Source organism: Gopherus flavomarginatus, chromosome 11 (assembly GCF_025201925.1).
Source record: "Gopherus flavomarginatus isolate rGopFla2 chromosome 11, rGopFla2.mat.asm, whole genome shotgun sequence".
NCBI classification, from domain to species: Eukaryota; Metazoa; Chordata; order Testudines; family Testudinidae; genus Gopherus; species Gopherus flavomarginatus.
The window spans coordinates 36055592-36074499 of NC_066627.1; the positions used below are offsets into that span (position 1 = coordinate 36055592).

At 43.7% G+C, this 18908-nt stretch overlaps 1 protein-coding gene across 1 annotated transcript in view; it reads right to left on the bottom strand.

Moving 5' to 3' along the window:
* Nucleotides 1–10684: 10684 nt before the first annotated feature.
* B4GALT5 (beta-1,4-galactosyltransferase 5) overlaps nucleotides 10685–18908 on the bottom strand; it is a 73981-nt gene continuing 65757 nt past the window's right edge. Inside the window, exons 6-9 of the mRNA XM_050918142.1 lie at nucleotides 18297–18484; nucleotides 17917–18039; nucleotides 16895–16996; nucleotides 10685–12787 (exon numbers count right to left, since the gene is read on the bottom strand). Of these exons, the coding sequence (XP_050774099.1) occupies nucleotides 12640–12787; nucleotides 16895–16996; nucleotides 17917–18039; nucleotides 18297–18484 (561 nt within the window). The 3' untranslated portion in view covers nucleotides 10685–12639. The remainder of the gene's footprint in view (nucleotides 12788–16894; nucleotides 16997–17916; nucleotides 18040–18296; nucleotides 18485–18908) is intronic.

Here is an 18908-nt window from a genome sequence, read left to right on the forward strand (position 1 = left end):
TCTAGTAAGGACCAGTATCATTTGTGGCATCTCTAGAAGGGGAGACCAAAAGACCAGCCCCTGCCATTAGCTGTACTAAACTCCTCTCAACTGGAAGTTGCTAATTACCTTTCATCCTTTCTGTCCTGTTGTCCTTACAGTAATCCATCTCATATAGGATGCTCAGGAGTATGCTACTGGGGTTGAAAGGAAAGCCAGGCCACATCTTTCGAACACAGAATCTCATTATGAAAACCACCCTGGCTGGATGAAGCCCCAGCTACCCTGAAGATTGAATTTCGAGCTATGAACCACTGCCACAGCTCCAGTGAAACAATACAGCTAAAGCCCAGGACTCTGTGTGAGAGAGCTGGTGACAAAGCATTGTTGGCAAAGGGGATCTGGCTAGGGAACAAACACACAGAGGAATTCAGACAAATCCAGAGTGTGAGCATCTTTAGGAAATACTGCAAAATCTTCCATGAAGCCCTTGCCACCATAAAAATGACATTCTCAGCACAGACATCTGCTTCAACCCAGAAAATCACACCATCTCCAAAAAAAGAGGAAATTAACAATAATAAAAAAAAAATCAAATAAGCCCTGGTCCCAGGCAGAGATTTTACCTCAAAGAGGGTGAAGTGCCAGAGGAGTCAATAAGTCCATTAGGGACTTCACAATTGCTATTGATTGGATGTCAGAGGAACTGATACTATCACAATGGGTAGCAGTATAAAACCCTAAGATAAAGAGCCAGATCCTACAAAGGAGAGTGTGTGGCTCCAACTGGGTTGTGTGCAGCTGGAAGATAGCAAGCAACTGGATTGCACTACGGTTCCTTAGCACTTTGATTTGTGACATCAGTCTTCCATCACTCTGCCCAGCTGTGCTGGCTGACAAGTGATTTGCCTGGGCTCACGCTAATTCCTCCATACTCAAATGTCTTAGCTTGGTCTACACGTTTAAACCGATTTTAGCAGCGTTAAACTGATTTAACGCTGTACCCATCCACACTACGAGGCCCTTTATATCGATATAAAGGGCTCTTTAAATCGGTTTCTGTACTCCTCCCCGAAGAGAGGAGTAGTGCTAAAATCGGTATTACCATATCAGATTAGGGTTAGTGTGGCCGCAAATTGACAGTATTGGCCTCCAGGCGGTATCCCACAGTGCACCACTGTGACCGCTCTGGACAGCAATCTCAACTCGGATGCAGTGGCCATGTAAACAGGAAAAGCCCCGCGAAATTTTGATTTTCATTTCCTGTTTGCCCAGCGTGGAGCTCTGATCAGCACGGGTGGCAATAAAGTCCCAAATCCAAGAAGAGCTCCAGCATGGACTGTATGGGAGATACTGGATCTGACCACTGTATGGGAAGACAAATGTGTTCTATCAGAGCTCCATTACAGAAAACAAAATGTCAAAGCATTTGAAAAAAAAATCTACAGGCTACACAGTGCTGCATGACAAGCGTAACGGGAAGCCAGAGACTCAAATGGACGCTCATGGAGGGAGGGAGGGGGTACTGAGGACTCCAGCTATCCCACAGTCCCCAGCAGTCTCCGAAAAGTATTTGCATTCTTGGCTGAGCTCCCAATGCCTGTAGGTTCAAACACATTGCCCGGTGTGGTTCAGGGAGTAGATCGTCAATTTACTCCCTCCCCACCCCCATGTGAAAGAAAAGGGAAAGAAATTGTTTTTTGACTTCTTTCAATGTCACCCTATGTCTACTGAATGCTGCTGGTAGACACGATGCTGCAGCAGTGAAGAGCAGTATCCGCTCCTCTTCCCTCCTGGTGGCAGACGGTACAATATGACTGATATCCATCGTCACCATCAGCCCGTGAGTGCTCCTGGCTTGCCTCGGGTGAGGTCAGCCGGGGGCGCCTGGGTAAAAATAGGAATGATTCCTGGTCATTCCCAGTAGATGGGACAGAACGGCTGGTAACCGTCATCATAGCAACTGCGGACTAAGCTCGATCAGCCCCCTCCCTTTCATGTGTAAAGAAAAGATTCTGTACTATCTGGACTATCATAGCAACGGGATGCTGGGCTCTTCTCCCACACTGCTTAATGTCCTGCCTGGACTGTCATAGCACCGGGAGGCTGCCTCCCCCTCATTTTATCTCACTAACAAGTCACTGTTTCTTATTCCTGCATTCTTTATAACTTCATGACACAAAGGGGGGGGGGGGACACTGCCACGGTAGCCCAGGAAGGTTGGGGGAGGAGGGAAGCAATGGGTGGGGTTGTTGCAGGGGCACCCCCTGTGAAAGGCATGTAGCTCATCATTTCTGCGGGATCTGATATGGAGCAGCTGTGCTCTCTGCTACATTGGTTCTCGAGTACATTTGCCCCATATTCTAGGCAGGACTGACTATTTTCAGATACCATAAAGGAGGGATTGACTCGAGGAGTCATTCCCAGTTTTGCCTTTGCGCCCCCGGCCGATCTCAGCCAGGGGCACCCATGATAGCAGCAGACAGTACAGAAAGACAGACAACTGTCATCTCATTGCCAATTTACACCGGCAGCAGACGGTACAGAACGACTGGTAACCATCTCTGCTCTCATGCAAAAGCAAATGAATGCTGCTGTGTAGCACTGGAGTATCGCCTCTGTCCATGGCATCCAGTACACATACGGTGACTGTAAAAAAAAAAAAGCTGAACGGGCTCCATGGTTGCCGTGCTATGGCGTCAGCCAGGGCAATCCAGGGAAAAAGGGCGTGAAATGATTGTCTGCCGTTGCTTTCCTGGAGGAAGGAATGACTGACGACATTTACCCAGAACCACCCGCGACAATGATTTTTGCCCCATCAGCCACTGGGATCTCAACCCAGAATTCCAAGGGGCGGGGGAGACTGCAGGAACTATGGGATAGTTACAGAATAGCTACCCACAGTGCAATGCTCCGGAAATCGACGCTAGCCTCGGACCATGGACGCACAGCGCCGAATTAATGTGCTTAGTGTGGCCGCGTGCACTCGACTTTATACAATCTGTTTTATAAAACCAGTTGATGTAAAATTGGACTAATCCCGTAGTGTAGACGTACCCTTAGTCTGAACAAAGAGGACGCTACTCCCCTTCTTCTGAGGGAATGGGGTGGAGATGGGATGAGGACTAGTAGGTGCAAAGCCCTTGTCTAACTCCAGTGATTTGGGATGGTCTCTCCTTTGGGAAGCATCAGTTCTGTACTGTTGAAGGTGCTACTCTAGGCAGCAATACAAGAAACACCATCACCCAGAGGATGTGATAGCTAGGGGAGAATTCACATGCCATCTCTCTCCACCTTCTGGATTACAGAGACTGGGGTATTTCTAATCTCTTCTCTTTACTAGTAGGAGCTGCATGTTTCTTTTCAGTTTCCCTGTGCTCTTTAAAGCACAGAAATGTCCCAGTTTTTCCTAGGTTACAAATGGAGCATCCACCAGCTGAATCAGAAATCCACAGTGAGCCACCCATGGCAGGAAGTAGTTAAGCTCCAGCTGTCTTGGAGGAGAAAGTCATTACAATTTAGTATGATACTAGCTGTTAGGGAAGTCTAATTTCTAGCTCACACATTGCAAAGAGCAGGAGCCAGAGATTATTCACCAAGCATTACTGCCATTTGATTATTACAGCTGCTCTGACTGTACGGCCAGACGTCATCCTGCCCTGGAGCGTTCTTGTGTCTGTGTTTGTGGTAAAACCCAGCCTAACATTTCTTTGCTAAAAGACTTGAAAACACAGCAGTGATTTCTCCCTCCTGCAAAAGCAGATGCACCGCGAAAATATGGGTAAAGAACTGGAAAAACAATTTCTACTTTTTCTTTACAATATTTTCATTACAAGTCCCCCATTTGTGAATATTTTCAAAGTATCTCTATGCAGTTAATCAAGGCTCATCTCAGAAAAAACTGCTCCCAGGGCTAGTCTGCACAGGTAATGAATCAGGCATAGCCAGACAAGGCCATTATAGTATGATTTATTGTGCCTAGAAAAAGCCAGGGACCCCAAACCTGATGAAATACGACTAACTTGGAGATGCTGCAGGCTCCAAGGGCATTTTATTTAGGGCCATTCAGGGGAAAGTTGGACAATTTTAGACATTTTGTAGAAGGAAAAATAACCCAACATTTATGGAAGATGTGTCAGGATGCAAAAAAACTCACCCAAACAAACCTAGTGTCATTAATAGGAAGCTGACTTGAGAGATGCTGCATCTCTCTTGTTTCAGAGAAAGACATAAGACAGCCTCAGAAATTTAACTTTACCCCCTCCACTCCCAAAGCACAGGGAAATCAGGACTGAAATTCACTGCGTGGGTCCCTCTGTCCAGGAGAGAGCAATTCATATGCTTGTCCTGCCCTTCGGTTAATCAGCACCAAGATACATTTTTCCCCCTTCCGTGCAAAACCCTTTGAAGATGTAAAAGGAAGAATCACATTGCAGATAATTAGAGGCAATAACCCTGTCCCTAACAGAAAGGCAGTTGTTATTTAGTCCAGATTATCTGGCTGATCTGTCAGCAGCATCTTAATGGAATGCTTCTGGACTCTGCGACTGGCAGACAGAGAAGCACATACGCAGAGCACACTGCTCCATGACTTCCCATGTGAACCAATAAATAAAGATATAATCAGCCAGAAGGCAAAATCTCTTGTGGAACTTTGCCACCTGAGTTGGGCAGGCACCGAATCACATTTCAATCTACCTCACACCTTCTTGGATTTCCTCATGTCCAATCCTGATGACGAGGAGAAAGATACTGCCAGATACAAACGCCTCACTGAGTGGCATAACCAGCCTCAGGTACCTGGTCACTGTACCTTTCTTCTGATACTCTGGCTATTGACTCCAAGGGGTGTAGGCAGAATGTGGGCCCAAGACTTCACTACTAAGCTGGTTTGTCTTCTGTAGGATTAATGAAACCTCCTGAGTTTCCCCAGGAGATCATGTTTTCCTTTGGTGGAGCAGTTTGCTAGGCCAGCGAACAAATAGTTATTCATGATTCAGTGATGAATCAATAGGACAGCCCCTGCTCTGAGAGAGGCCGGAATGGCATATCCTCCCATAGGTTTAAAGCTGTATTTTGTGCATGTGAAAGGTGCTGGATAGGCAACCCTGGACCCTCTTTAGCAACAGAGCATATACACCTCGGGCAGCAGCAGCTTCCTTATATATGCTCTTTTTCCACCCTGCCCTCTATCTCCATGGCCCATCCAAGCCTTGGTTTTCCTGAGACTGCCAACCAAGTGACACCTGTTGGTATAGTTTTTGGGATATGGACACTTGTCCACTGAGAACTGGACTGAGACCCACACGCTCAGCCAGCTGGCAGTACCTGTCACCTTCCTAACTTAGGCCCTGGTTGGAAGAAGCGATGGAGGGTGATAGACTGCATCCTTGCATCACTATTCTGTCTTTTGCAACTAACTTTCTCCCTTCTCTGATGTTATGCCAATAAAAAGCTTTCACCACAACCAGACTAGTCAGTGCCTAGGAATGATCAATTACCTCGCCTGCTCAATTCCACTTGAAATATGTTGAAATTGATACCGAGAGATTAAGGCACAAAGGGAGAACATTTCCATTACAACACCAGTCCTATGGGATCACTGTCAGAAGCTCAGTGGAGAACAGAGAATGTAGTTTCAAAACTACCCTTAATCAGATATTTAAAACTGAACAAAACCCTTGAGAGATTGGTTCCACAGAGCAGGCCAGCAACCACATGAAGTGGGCGGATAACAAAACACACTCCTAATCTGACTCAGTGACTTTAAAAGCATCACTTTCGATAACAGCATTAAAAGTTATTGTAAGCTTGAAGAAGCACATTACCCCATAGCCAAGAGTTACACGCACAATGAGTGGGAGGAAACTGCAATGAAGGAAAGGGAATGATGAAGAAAAGAAACCAGCTAATTATCTGTACAGTAAGTGTTTTTCAGGTGGTGTTGTGCACACATACCGTCCCCTCTAAGTGCATGTGCCCAGTACACTTGAGCTGGAGACTTTTACCAGCAGTACCTTTAGGTGGCGCACGAGCCCCGGCTCCCTTTTTGCTCTCAGGTGAGGGGTAAGTGGGGTATGTTTGCTTCCTCCCTCTCTAAGTTCTCATCACTGTAACCAGAGGCAGATTAAGATTTACTGGGGCCCTGGGCACAAAACATTTGGGCCTCTCACATCGCTCCCAACCATGAGCCCTGTCCCCTGCTCCTCTCCTTCCCCCAAAGTCTCTCCCTCGAAGCTGGGGGCCATCATAAGGACTGCCCAGGGAACCTGGGCCACTATGGGGGAACCCTGGACCCCCCCATCTGCCCTGAGCAGCATCATCCTGGGGCAGGGACTGCTCTCGGGCACCCCAGTCCCCAGCCCAGGGAGGGGTCTTGGGCCAGCTCTGAGCAGAAGGGAAAGAGAGGCGTGAGCCAGCTCCATGTGTGGGGCACTGGGATAAAAGGAGAGGGAGCTCGGCCAGCTCCGTGTGTGGGAGAGTCGGGGGAATATACTCACGCTACACAGGTTCTGTCTTCTGACCTGGCCAGGGCCTCAGGGGGAAGAGGAGAAGCAGAGTGGAGGAGCAGGGCTGATGGGGCGGGGAGAAGGAGCAGCAGGAGTTGGGGGACAGAGTGCTGGTGCTCCTGCCGGGGGCCCCAAATTGGCCAGGGCCCCAGGGCACAGTCCCCATCGGCCCATGCAGTAATCCACCACTGACTGTAACATCTGAAGTAGCAGGGAAGGTGGGAAGATTGTGCACATATTCATTACACAACACCTCGAACAACAGTTACTGTGCAGGTAAAAACAACTGTTTTGTCCTCCTTTGAGTGATTAGGCACATACACAGTCCATGGCAGGAGGCTCATCAGCACAGCCCTTACAGGATCATCTGAACAGAGATTGTAACACTAGCTTGTAAAAGTTGGCATTGTCACAAGGCTCGAGCAATGGCACAACAGGAAAAAGTTACCAGATGCCTTGTAGATATCAGCTACTGGAACACAGCTCAGAAAGGCTGAAGAAGTGGACTGAGCCATTATTCTTGGTGTAAGAGAATCTTGTAGCAGAGCATAATACAACCATAATCCAATGTGAGATTTCCTGAGCTGAAACTGGTTGACAGTCTACACTCGGCATAGGCTACCAAATGCCAGGGAGAAGTCCTCAAAGGCCTAGTGCAATCCAGGTACAAATGCGAAAGCTCTACAAATGCCCAAGATATGAAGTGTTTCTTCAGCTTTAGGAGAATGGGTTTCGGGGAAAAAACCCACAAGCAAATGAATAATTTGGTTCAAGTAGAAAGCTGACACTGTTTTAAGCATAAGTTTAGGCCTAAGGCAATGGCTCTCAACCTTTCCAAACTACTGTACCTCTTTCTGGGGTCTGATTTGTCTTGCATACCCAAGTTTCACCTCACTTTAAAAACTACTTGCTTACAAAAATACAAAAAAAAGTATCACAGCCACTATTACTGAAAATTGGCTTACTTTCTCCTTTTTACCATAGAATAAAAAAAAATCAATTGGAATATAGATATTACAGTTACATTTCAGTATATAATGGATACAGCAGTATAAACAAGTTATTGGCTGTATGAAATTTTAGTTTGTACTGACTTTGCTAGTGCTTTTTACATAGCCTGTTGTAAAACTAGGCAAATATCTAGACAATTTGATGTACCCCCTGGAATACCTCTGCATACTCCGTGGGTCTTCAGCAGCAGGTCCTTTGGTGCCTCCAAACACTGCGCTCCTTACTCCTGGAAAGCAGAAGGCCTCCGAGGAAATGTTGTGACATGTGCATAGATTCCATAGGAGGGTAGCTTCTGGCATCGTTGAGACAATCGAGTGCATTGGACACACACATATACCTGTAGCAGAATGGGCATGCACAAAATCTCTCAAAGGAGGATTCTGTCTTGAAACTAGAATGTCAGCTGTTTGTACCAATGTGTTGGCACTTTAGGCCTGAAAGAAAGTGTTAAAGCTGCAGTAGATAAATTTGTCCTGGTTTGCTAATTGAAACTGATCTCTCCTTTCCCTCTGAAAACAGATGACTAAAGCCAGTTTAGGGAATGGTGAGAGCTCTGGTGTGGCTAAAATCCAACAATACGTTATATTTTAATCTCAAACTGCACTAAAATCCAACAGCAAAATTAGGACACTATGGCAAGAATCCATCCAGAGCAAAGCTGTTCTCCTCCAAAGCAATCAGAGGTCAGCTTCAGTTACAGGCCAAGAGCATTAGACTCACGTGTGCATGTCAAAGGATAATGTTTAATAAACTCTGCTAATGTTGAAGGCCACCTCCCCCTGGGTGGAGGCAGACAACAGCAGCTTGTGAGAAAAGCAATCAAATGACATATAGTTCCGACCTTCATGACACCCACAATCTTTATAACACCTCTTATCGCTAGATAATTTGATTAGGCAAACTCCTTATGTATTACACACGCCCAGACCATCTGAACACGCTGCATCAGATCCAGAGCATAAAGCAAGCACAGGACAGAGCCAGGAACTGTAAGTATGACCCCCAGCAAGACACATAATTAGCATTTAATTTAAGCTTTTCAGGAAGATACATTACAGAGGTGCCATCTTTGTCAAACATCCCCTGCTCTTTCCGCAGAGATTACAGACAGCTGACCACTAGGGGAGTGAGTAGACAAAGGTTCAGATGGGCAGTCTCTAGGACATTTTGCAGCAGTAGATAAAGATCCTGGTGAATCCAGCTCTAATATGGGGTGGGCAAAATCCATCTTGAGGAGCTTCCCCTTTAGTATTAGAGAAAACTGGATGCTCATGAGAGGTTTGAAGGATCTCTTCTATACACAGACTACATGAGAAGCTACCCCACAGTGTCTCCCACCAATTCAGTCCTATTCTATCACGGCTACATCTCCTAAGGAGGCGAGGTGTTCAGCCAGTTGCCTTGGATCAGTGCCAGTTTGAGTGGTGGTAGGCAGTAAACATAGATACCTGCCCACAAGTCACTAAATATTCAACTCATTTCACCAGGTCATCAGCCAATCATAACTTGGTGGTAGCAACATCAACCAAATCTGATCCAGACTGCTAACCTTCTGACTGGCAACCTGGCATGCACAAGTCTTTCTCACCTGCAATTGCTGCATTTGAATCACAAAAAGGCAAAGAATCTCCAATTCTTTTTCTGTAGAGCTGTGTGGTTTTCCCCTTCCCTTTGCACAGGTGCTCAGGAGAAGGGCTACAGCTGCTTAGGAAAGGAGGGAATGCCTGTGGGAATGCTAAGCAGCTGATGTGCAAAACTACTAGTTATTTCACTGCTATACGTGCTTCCCCCATGTTTGTTGCATCCACCCGCTGTCTTATCTGTCACTTATATTCAAGTTCTCCAGGGCAATGACCATCCTGATTATGTGTTTGTACAGTGCCAAGCATAAGCAGGCCCTGATCTCAGAAAGAAGCCACTACATGCTGCTGCAATAAAAAACAAACAAACAATGTTTGACTCCATACCCAAGAGCAGATGATTGGGTGGACCCTCACTCGTTTCTGTTTGTTGACATTTTGCTCTGTTCTAAAGACTTACCATTCAAGGTACAGAGACCTCCTCTTCCCATCCTCAGATACAGGCCACAAGCCTCCCCTTCCTCCCCAAAAGAACACAAGAGACTCCACTGCAATTTCTTGGTTCTTGAATATGTATTTTTTTTTTTTTTACTGAAAAATCATTCATAAATTAAATACAAAAATGTACAAACACATGGGTAAATAAATGTAATGATACAAAGAATTGCTCTGCTGAAAAAAGTGTGTGTGTGTGTCTGTGTGTCTTAAAACACTACATTTCAGTGCAAACCTGTACCCTGGCACCTCTTAAAAACATAAGAGTACTTTCAAAAGCCATGATGATGGACGGATACTACTTATGGTTTAACTCCACCTCAGATGGTGGGTGATTAGAAGTGTGAGACGCTTACTCAGTTGGTAAATTTGTTATAGAAGAAGAGGATCTTTTTAAAAAAAAAAAAAAAAAAAAAAAAAGAACTTTAAATAAATATTTTAGCAAATAAAACCCCACATGGCTTGTTAAAAAAGATAAATCAGCATTGAACACGCCCTGACTCCCAGCAAGGTTAGTAGACAATGTTGACATACAAGGGGTACACAAGTGGCCTTGTTGAATTTCAGCTGCCAGAATATGTACAGTTCTTTTTACTATGAGAATTTTTACACCATAACAGCACATGCGCTTGACAAAATGTTTTAACAACTACATTTCTACACAATATTTGACTTAGCTGATAAGATTAACAGTGCACATTTTAAGATATTCCACATTTTAGAGAGAGGGAAAAACTCAACCTGATTGACAAAAAAAATAAATGCAAAAAGTGACATTGATTAGGTGTGAAACGGGTACTTTCAGGCCAACCTTAAATGAGTACATTTCTGAGTAGAGGTAATGCTTTTTTTTTTGTTCAAAACATAGGGTGTAAGAGATTGTAAATATACATTAAAGACCGAGGATTCAAACTCAAATACAGTAACATCTACTCACACATTCATGCACAATTCCTGTGGTGGTGAATTTAGACCATTTGAAATACATTCCTTGTTTGAAGCACCATTAAAGACATCAGTTGCTAGCAACATTTAAAGATTAAAGAAATGAGGGGGAGAGTAAAGGTTCAGCATTTGAAAAGGGTCCACAAGAATTACAGAGATCAAGAATCAGAAGCAAGAGAGTCTTTATTGCTATATGTGCCATAAAAATCAAACTACAAATAACCTTCAAAAAACCATTTTAACGCACATGTATTCCAAGACTTTAAACCTAAATTACAAAAACTTACCAGCACTTTCCAGGGCAGATGCACTGTCCTTTCATGCAGGCTGATAAGATCTACACAACAAGAACTCCATATTTTCTAAACCTAAGTTCTTCTCGAGAGACAAAAAAGAGCCCTGGTCAATCACACCCACAGCAGATGTGTATGGGGATCATATGTCCAGGGAACCAAGAAAATAATGTAAACCATAAGAGTTAAGGAAACAGAAGGCAAACAATGCAATAAAAGAAAGTTCAAGAACTTCTGAGCTTAAATACTCCCAATCTGTATATATAGATATATAAAAAAGCAACCCAAAGCACTTTTACCATATAGAAGTCGAGTAAAAGTGAGTTTGTACATACTGTATAAGTGATGGATTGGTTTTAAACCAGAAAAAAACAAAACAACCCTAAAACAGGCACAACCCAAGGAGAACAGTTCAGAAAAAAACCTAACCCTGTAAAACTGGATGGGAACATCAACCAAGCACTTCAGTTCTGGAGACTCATGTTTTCGTGAACTAATTAGAATGCCCTTCGTTTTTTCTCATTATGATTTTACATCTGTGGATAAATCTAGCTCACTATTTGTATTTGTGGAATGCATTCCCTGGCTAAGGATTATAACCAAGGGTTCTACCTACAGTTAGAATGTACATTAGTTCAGTGTTCTGTTCAATTTACACAATAAATATATCAAAATATTTCATGAAACAAAAACGTTACATTAGAGGAATCTCTGTAGAACGTTGCCAATTTAGGGGGAGTTTTAATAAGCTGCAGCTGACTGCCCAAAACCAAAAGACAGTGACTGAGGAGGGAAGGTAAGAATTTTGGGATTTGTGCATGGAAACCACACAGGCCTACTGGTGAATTCTGGGGGGAGAGAGAGAAGAGGAGGGATGTGTTTAAATAAGTCTAGAAGCTAAGCTTGCACTTGCCACCACTGTGGAATAGAGGGTAATGGGCAATGAAAACCCAACAGGAATAAAATGGAAAAACTCCATAATTTACGCATTATCTACCACACAATGATATGAGCTGGATATTTGTTCTTTCATGAAGTTTCCCTTATCCCTCCCTTCTCTCAAAAGCCCCCGCCATTTCTGTAGTAAGCAATGCTGTGGCTCCATATTTCTGAACCCCGGCATCCTACCAACTAAGGCCCCTATCTTGTAAACATTTAAGCTTAAATTTACATCACTGGGTCTACTCACATGAATAGAGGGACTTGCTCTGGAGTAAAGTTACGTATGTGTTTACAGGACTGGGGCCTAAATGAGTGACCTTAATATGTAAACCTTTAGCTTGAGTTTGAATTGTAAAAGAAAATAAAAAAGGCATTTTTCACAGCTTATTTACACTTGCACTTCTTTAAGAAGCGATTCTGTTGTATATACTTCAAGCAGGTCATTAAAAAAAACACACAAATGTAGAAGAATGGTATCATCTTAAGTTTCATTTGATCTCCTATTAGGGCAGTTGCCTATTGGATTGCTTCTGGCATCCAAACTCAAGAAGCCAACAGAGTCATTCAGCCAAACTGGTTCTGTGAGAAGAAAGTACGTCAGATCACTGTTGTGTTATTTGAGATTGTTGGAGGAGACGGAATGCAGAGATGAGAGCAGCAGGTCACACCATTGTTCATAAAACCAGAAAGCGAGTGAAGTCCCCGAGTTTGTTGCACAAACAACCGGATTGGGCCAGACGATTTGTGCGTGCACTTTCAATTTTATTCTTCAAAATACTGTGATCCTTCATTAGACAATGCGTTTCTTGTCCTTGGTAACCCTATAAAAGAATGTCAAATGCGTTGCTTTCTTGGTGAAGGGCAAAGCAAACTTATTTTCTCCTCTCAGTATTCGTTTACCAGAGCCAGCTCTGGTGTCAGGTTAACAGTTACGTTTTTATACAAGGCGTCATATGTAATGTTTGGGAAGTAGTTCAAGTTACTGAGACCGTCCAGGACCTGCCTCTCTCTTGACTTCCTCAGCAACGCATACCTGTTTAAAGAGAACGAAAGATGAACGTATCCACTCCCAACACTGCTCACGGCTGCAGAAATTTAGACTGAGAGCTACTACACACAGTCTGAACAAGAACAAGAAAAAACTAACATGAGAAAATCCTCCTGAACACAGATCCCTTAAGATATATGTATAAGAGACAACTCCAGCATTTAGACACAGAAATATTTAAGCAGCAAAGAATCCTGTGGCACCTTATAGACTAACAGATGTTTTGGAGCATGAGCTTTCGTGGGTGAATACCCACTTAGTCAGATGCATGTCACTAATATTTAATACACTTTGCAGAAATAAATTTTTGATCCACTGTCTGGAGTGATGCATAGCACAGACCAGAATCAGATGAGTGTTATTTTTCTAGGCTAGTATGTTGTGTGTGTGTTCAGTTGGCACAGTTTGTCAAACTGTCAATATGCACAGAAATAAGAATTGATAACTTCCTTCCCAAAACCCGAAGATCATGCTGACACAAAGCAGCTGAATTACTTCAGGTGTTTTCTGCATGCCTCTATACAAGAATAAGACATGGCCTTCATCCCACAGAACCTACCATCTAAGGGAGACAGAACAAATGGGGGGGAAGGAGGGAAGACAAAATAAACCACTCACAAAAAGCAGGAGCAAACAGCATTGGACTAGCCTAGAGGCTAGGGGTGGGCAGAAGCCAAAAGAACTGAATTTGAGGAGGGGGAGAGCAAAGGTTCTTGGCACCTCATTTCAGAGTTGGGGGCAGCATGGAAAAGAGTCGCAAAGGTACATGAGAGCACAAGGTGTGAGAAGGAACAGATGGAAACATACAGGCAGGGTAGGTTCTTTGGTACTTGCACAGCTCTCATTACTGTAGTATCTACGTGTTTCACAATCTTTTAATGTTTTTCCAGAGGGGGTATTAAAGTAGAGCATGAAGACTTTGAACTCAGTTCAGTGAAATATTAAATTGGTAAAGGAACATGGAGGTGAAGGAGCAGCAAGAAGAAATTTATCTGGAGCACGCTGGATAGACTGAAGAGGGGGAAGAAGTGAGTCCAGAATGAAGATGATTACAGTACCCAAGCAGGAGAAAAACAGTAGCATGAGATAGAGTTTTAGCAGTGGGGATGGAAAGGACACAGCAGAGGGAAAAGTAGCAGCGAAGATCTGGCAAGAGATTGGGTGTGGGGAAATTGACAATCAGCTGAAGGTTTGAGTGAACAGATTACGAGTGCGTCAGTAAGGACAGGGCACAGGGAAGTGAAGTTCCATTTGATCAATTAAAGTCTGAGGAACAGTGGGATCCAGGAGGAAATGTGAGGAGGCTGGAGGTTCCTCAGCACAGGGCTCTGACATTACAGCAGCGGTCATCAGGCAAAGCTGTTTACACCAATGACATCAATGTAAAGCAAGGCTAAGTTGCATCGGGGCAAAGACCAGCTTTGGCCCACCTACACTAGGGAGCACCCTCGAGTAAATACATTGGTGGCTCTAACCAGACCCCATACTGGATCAAGCCCTAGTGTACAGAAAAAAGGGGAATAAAAGAAAGCGTTAATTCAAAGCCTTTGAACTGAGTCAGGTAGGCCTTTGTCACTGCAAGCTTTACAGTCAGCGCTGGGCTACGATGTTATGCTCTGATCTGTAATACCTCCAACTAGCAAGCTGAATGGCTTAAAAAAAATAAAATCACACTGCTTCAGAACCCTCTGAAAGATACTATCAGGTAGCAACGCACTCCAAGTGACTGTTGCCAAATAAGTGACAGCAGTTCACTGGATGCACCCTGACCATCAGCCTACAATATTCCAGATCTGATTAAACAAAGGAGGCAGATCTAAAGCTCTCATTTCCACTGCACTGTAAGCCCTTTGATACTTCAGAGAAACTGAACAATTGTGACATTTCCCCCTGAAATTGACTTCCTTGGTTCAGCTTCAGAGAATTGAAATGGTAGAAACTTATTTTCCTCACCCTAATCTGTTTGGTAGCAAAATGAAAGCTAGATATAGAGAGGAAAAAGATTTTTATCTCTATCCACTGGAAGCTCAGAGAACAGGAAAGTTGATGCTGGAAAGAGGCCCAGAGCTTAACGAACTGCTGGTTCATTCCCTGCTTGAATTTGCAGTTAATTCAAAAAGTATTAGCAAGGTGAGCTTTGTGAGTTTCTCTTCCAGAGCTCTCCTAGCAGTTCCTGTTCTGGTATTAGTAGTGGGTCATACAATTTATAGCTGATTGCCATTCTAAACAAACAGTTGTAGCTTGTGAGGTGTTAAGTCATGTAATTGTTCACAAATAAATCATTCCCACTGGTTCTGTTAAACAAGCTCTTTCGTACCATTGTGTACTGCTTGCTCACACTCCTCCGGGGGCCCCCTGGAAAATAAGGGACAGCACGTGTGCATTTATGCTTCCAAAAACAGCTCTCTGGGCCCTGTTGGAATGCCAATCCTGATATACAATCTAACTCTTTACATCCTCTTGAACAGGAACAAAACCGAATGATGTGGAGCTTTTCCTGGTGACTCAGCATACTGTTTCACCTAAACTATAAACTTTGCGGAGCAAGGCACTGTTTTGTTACTTATCTTTACAGTCCTAGCATAATGGAGCCCTGATCTTTGGTTCACATTCCTAGACACTACTGTAAAATCAAAATCAAAATCAGTTAGCAGGATGGAAAATCTTGCTCACTTTAAAATTATGGCAAAATATATTTTCTCCTATTGCAGCTAGCTTTTACTCGGGGGGTGGGGGAAGAAAGAAAGCCGACTGAGGTGTTATTTCACCTCAAACAAAACTGGAGCAAAACTGCTATGAAGCACATGACACAGACATATTGCTTTTGCAATGGAAGCTACCTGCATGATGCAAATATAAGAGTTTGAAATCCCTCATAAACCAGGTATAATAGAAACAGGGACAGAGGTTGTTATAGTAACTATAACACCCAAGGCTGTGGATCCTGCTACAATGCCTTTTGCAGGCTAAGCAGGGCTGGCCTGGTTTGATGTTTGGATGAGAACCTTCAAGGAAAACAAATGTTGCTTCAGTATGTGGCACTGACTATTCCACGAGAGGCTCGCGTTCTTCAGAGTACAGAGCCAGGGCCACAGTTTGTTGCCAAAAGGTTCTAAACTGCTGAAGTCCACTCTTTTGGAAAAGCAACAATCACTAAAGAGGACCTTAGAATAAAGAGTCCAGGGTACTAACCATGCCAGTTTGGGTTACTACATCTTGCCTCTCTGCAGTTCCGATTATCCCCTTCCTGTCCTAAGACTGTTGTGAAAAAATTCTGTGCATTGCTTGACAGCTGCCACATATCACCCTGAAGTAAATGCAATGAGCCTCTTATACAGTATGAATGCTAATTTGTGAAGTGCTTTAGTATATAACATTAGAACATACAAGCTGCCACATGGAGTCAGACAATGGCCCATCTTGCCTAGCATCCTGTCTCTGACAGTGGCCCATATCGAAGCTTCACAGGCAATGTAGCAAACAGGGCAATTTTGCAGTGATACACTCCTGTCTACCACACCCAACTTCTGGTAGTCAGAAACTTAGGGTCACCCTGACCGTCTTGGCTAACAGTTATTGATGGATCTATCCTCCATAAACTTACTACCCAGTTCTTTTCTGAACCCAGTTATACTTTTGGCTCTCACAACATCCCACGATAACGAGTTCCACAGGTTAGTAGTGCATTGTGTGAAAAAGTACTTTCTCTGGTTTGTGTTAAACCTGCAACCTATTAATTTAATCAGGTGACCCCTGGTTTTTCTATTGTGTGAAAAGGTAAATAACACATCTCAATTCACTTTCTCCACATCAGTTATGATTTTATAGATCTGTCATATCGCCCCTTAGTCATCTCTTTTCTAAGCTGAACAGCCCTAGTCTTCTTACTCTCCTCTCGTATGGAAGCTGTTCCATACCCTTGATCTTTTTTGCCACCTTTTTCTTAATTTTTTCCAGTTTCACTACACCCTTTTTCAGATGTGTTAACCAGAACTGGACTCAGTATTCAAGGTGTGGGCACATCAGTGGCATGATGATTTGGGGATCCTTCTGAATAAAACATAAATCTTCAATAATGAAAATCTCACTTGCCTTCCCAGGAACTGCACTTCGCCTCGATGATGGTGCGGAATTGATTTGTATTTTCCTGTGACTCCTCTTGGTCGAGTCACTGAGTAGCCTGCATACTGCACCCTGTATTACAAAGATCAGACTGTTGCATTTGCTCCAAATTCAATACTCGCCAAGGCTGAACAATCATGAGCCACAACAGACTCATAGTCTGCAGTAAGCACAAGTTTCCATTAGCGAGCTAAATAAAGGAAGAAGATTTCAACCAGTTCAGGCTTTGGGCAAACTAAGCTGCTTTCAGTACATTAAATTTTAATTGAGTAGTCAAACGGATCTTCAGATGAATATCAACATGAGAAATAATGCCCAAGGCCAACAATTTCACAAAGTTACCTATGGCAAGAACAATACTTCCTCATTCTCTGTTAGTTACGACCTTCCAGTCCAATTTGCTTTAGTAGAATGGAATGAAACCTCAATGTATTCATTTATCAGGATCACACTCTCGAGGACGTGATCATCTCCTCCCCCTCCTCACATGTGAAGAGGACATGGAATAGCTCCAGAGCCAATCCACACTGCCTGGGGTGGGAAGGGGCAGCTTTGCTTCACATGTTGTGTAAATCCCCTCTCCAGGTGATTGCAAGGCTGGAGATGTCTGAAAGCTGCTCAACCAAATTAAGGCTTTCAGGGGGCAGGCTTAGAGCCAGTTCACAGCAGCAGGGAAGATATCTATATTTTATTTCACTCAGAACACAGCAGGCAGAACCCTGAGGAGTGTCCACTGCCAAGAAGCTGGGTGCATGCACTGTATGCCTGAGGAAATATATCCCCAACCCGTGTGGTAGCACATTCCTGTACCCGACCAGCCACTACTGTATTATCAGTGATGGTAGTTTGTACAACACACATCAGGTGTCGCGAGTTAGATGCTGTTACAAGAACTCATCAATGAACAGAAGAGTCACACCCTAGGAAAGTCAGCATGGACTTATCCCCCTATCCTTTGGGAAGTGGACTCAAGCCAAGACACACACCATTACCTGTTCCAAAGATCGTCATCCTCTCCGCCCCAGCCCCAGAACGCATTAGGAAAGCCATTGATTTTCTTAAACTGTTCCACTGTTAAGCCACTCACTCCACCAAAGAACTCATTATAAGGGAGCCTAAACAAAAGACAGCACATTAGTCACCACAGGTGTGAACAGTGTCTCAGATCAGGGCTGATGCAGTTTCCTGCTCACAGCCTGTAAGAGCAGCCATTTTCCCGGATGGAGCTGAATGAAGCTATTGGGAGGTTTGCCTCTATTTTTACTATGTTTACTTGCACAAAACATGGAAACCAAACTGAAATGAATCTTTCTAAAATCTAGCTATTGACTTTTTACTCATTATTGCATGAAGGGGGACTATAGGTGCTTACAGATACATATATTTGTCCAGCTTGGCTGCAAAGTGTCTTGGCATCTGTCCACATCCATAATAGTTACGGTCATTTTCTGGTATATGGTCCACATCATGAAAGATCAAACAATCCCAGTCCAAGTCCTTCATTGCTTCCCGAAAGCCAATATTGAAGAGCATGGCACGGTTAAATGGTTGGTTACCAGCCTAGGAAATAGAGTTATTTCTCAGAAGCAGCTCAATATAACACACACACACTCTCACATACACTCTCTCTCGGTACACTGCAAGTACATGTTTGGAAATCAGTCATTCTTTTCATGACCTCCTACACAAACTCAAGGGGAAAAACTCCCTTAAATTCCTGCTTTTGTAACCCTCTTGCCCTGGTTTAACAATAGAGGTATGTGCTAAACAAACCTCATGTATTCTAATACATTTTAATTTCCCAGCAGCTTTCAGAAAGTGCCTGTGTCCAACATAGCATTCAGGTGAATGGCATATTATGAGAAGCTAGGTGCTGTACACATATCAATGTTCGGCAGTAACCTTTGAAAGCCTATGATAGATACGTACTCTGCCTGATAAACAAAAGCACAAAGAACACACTTGGGAGATTTGACATTACTGT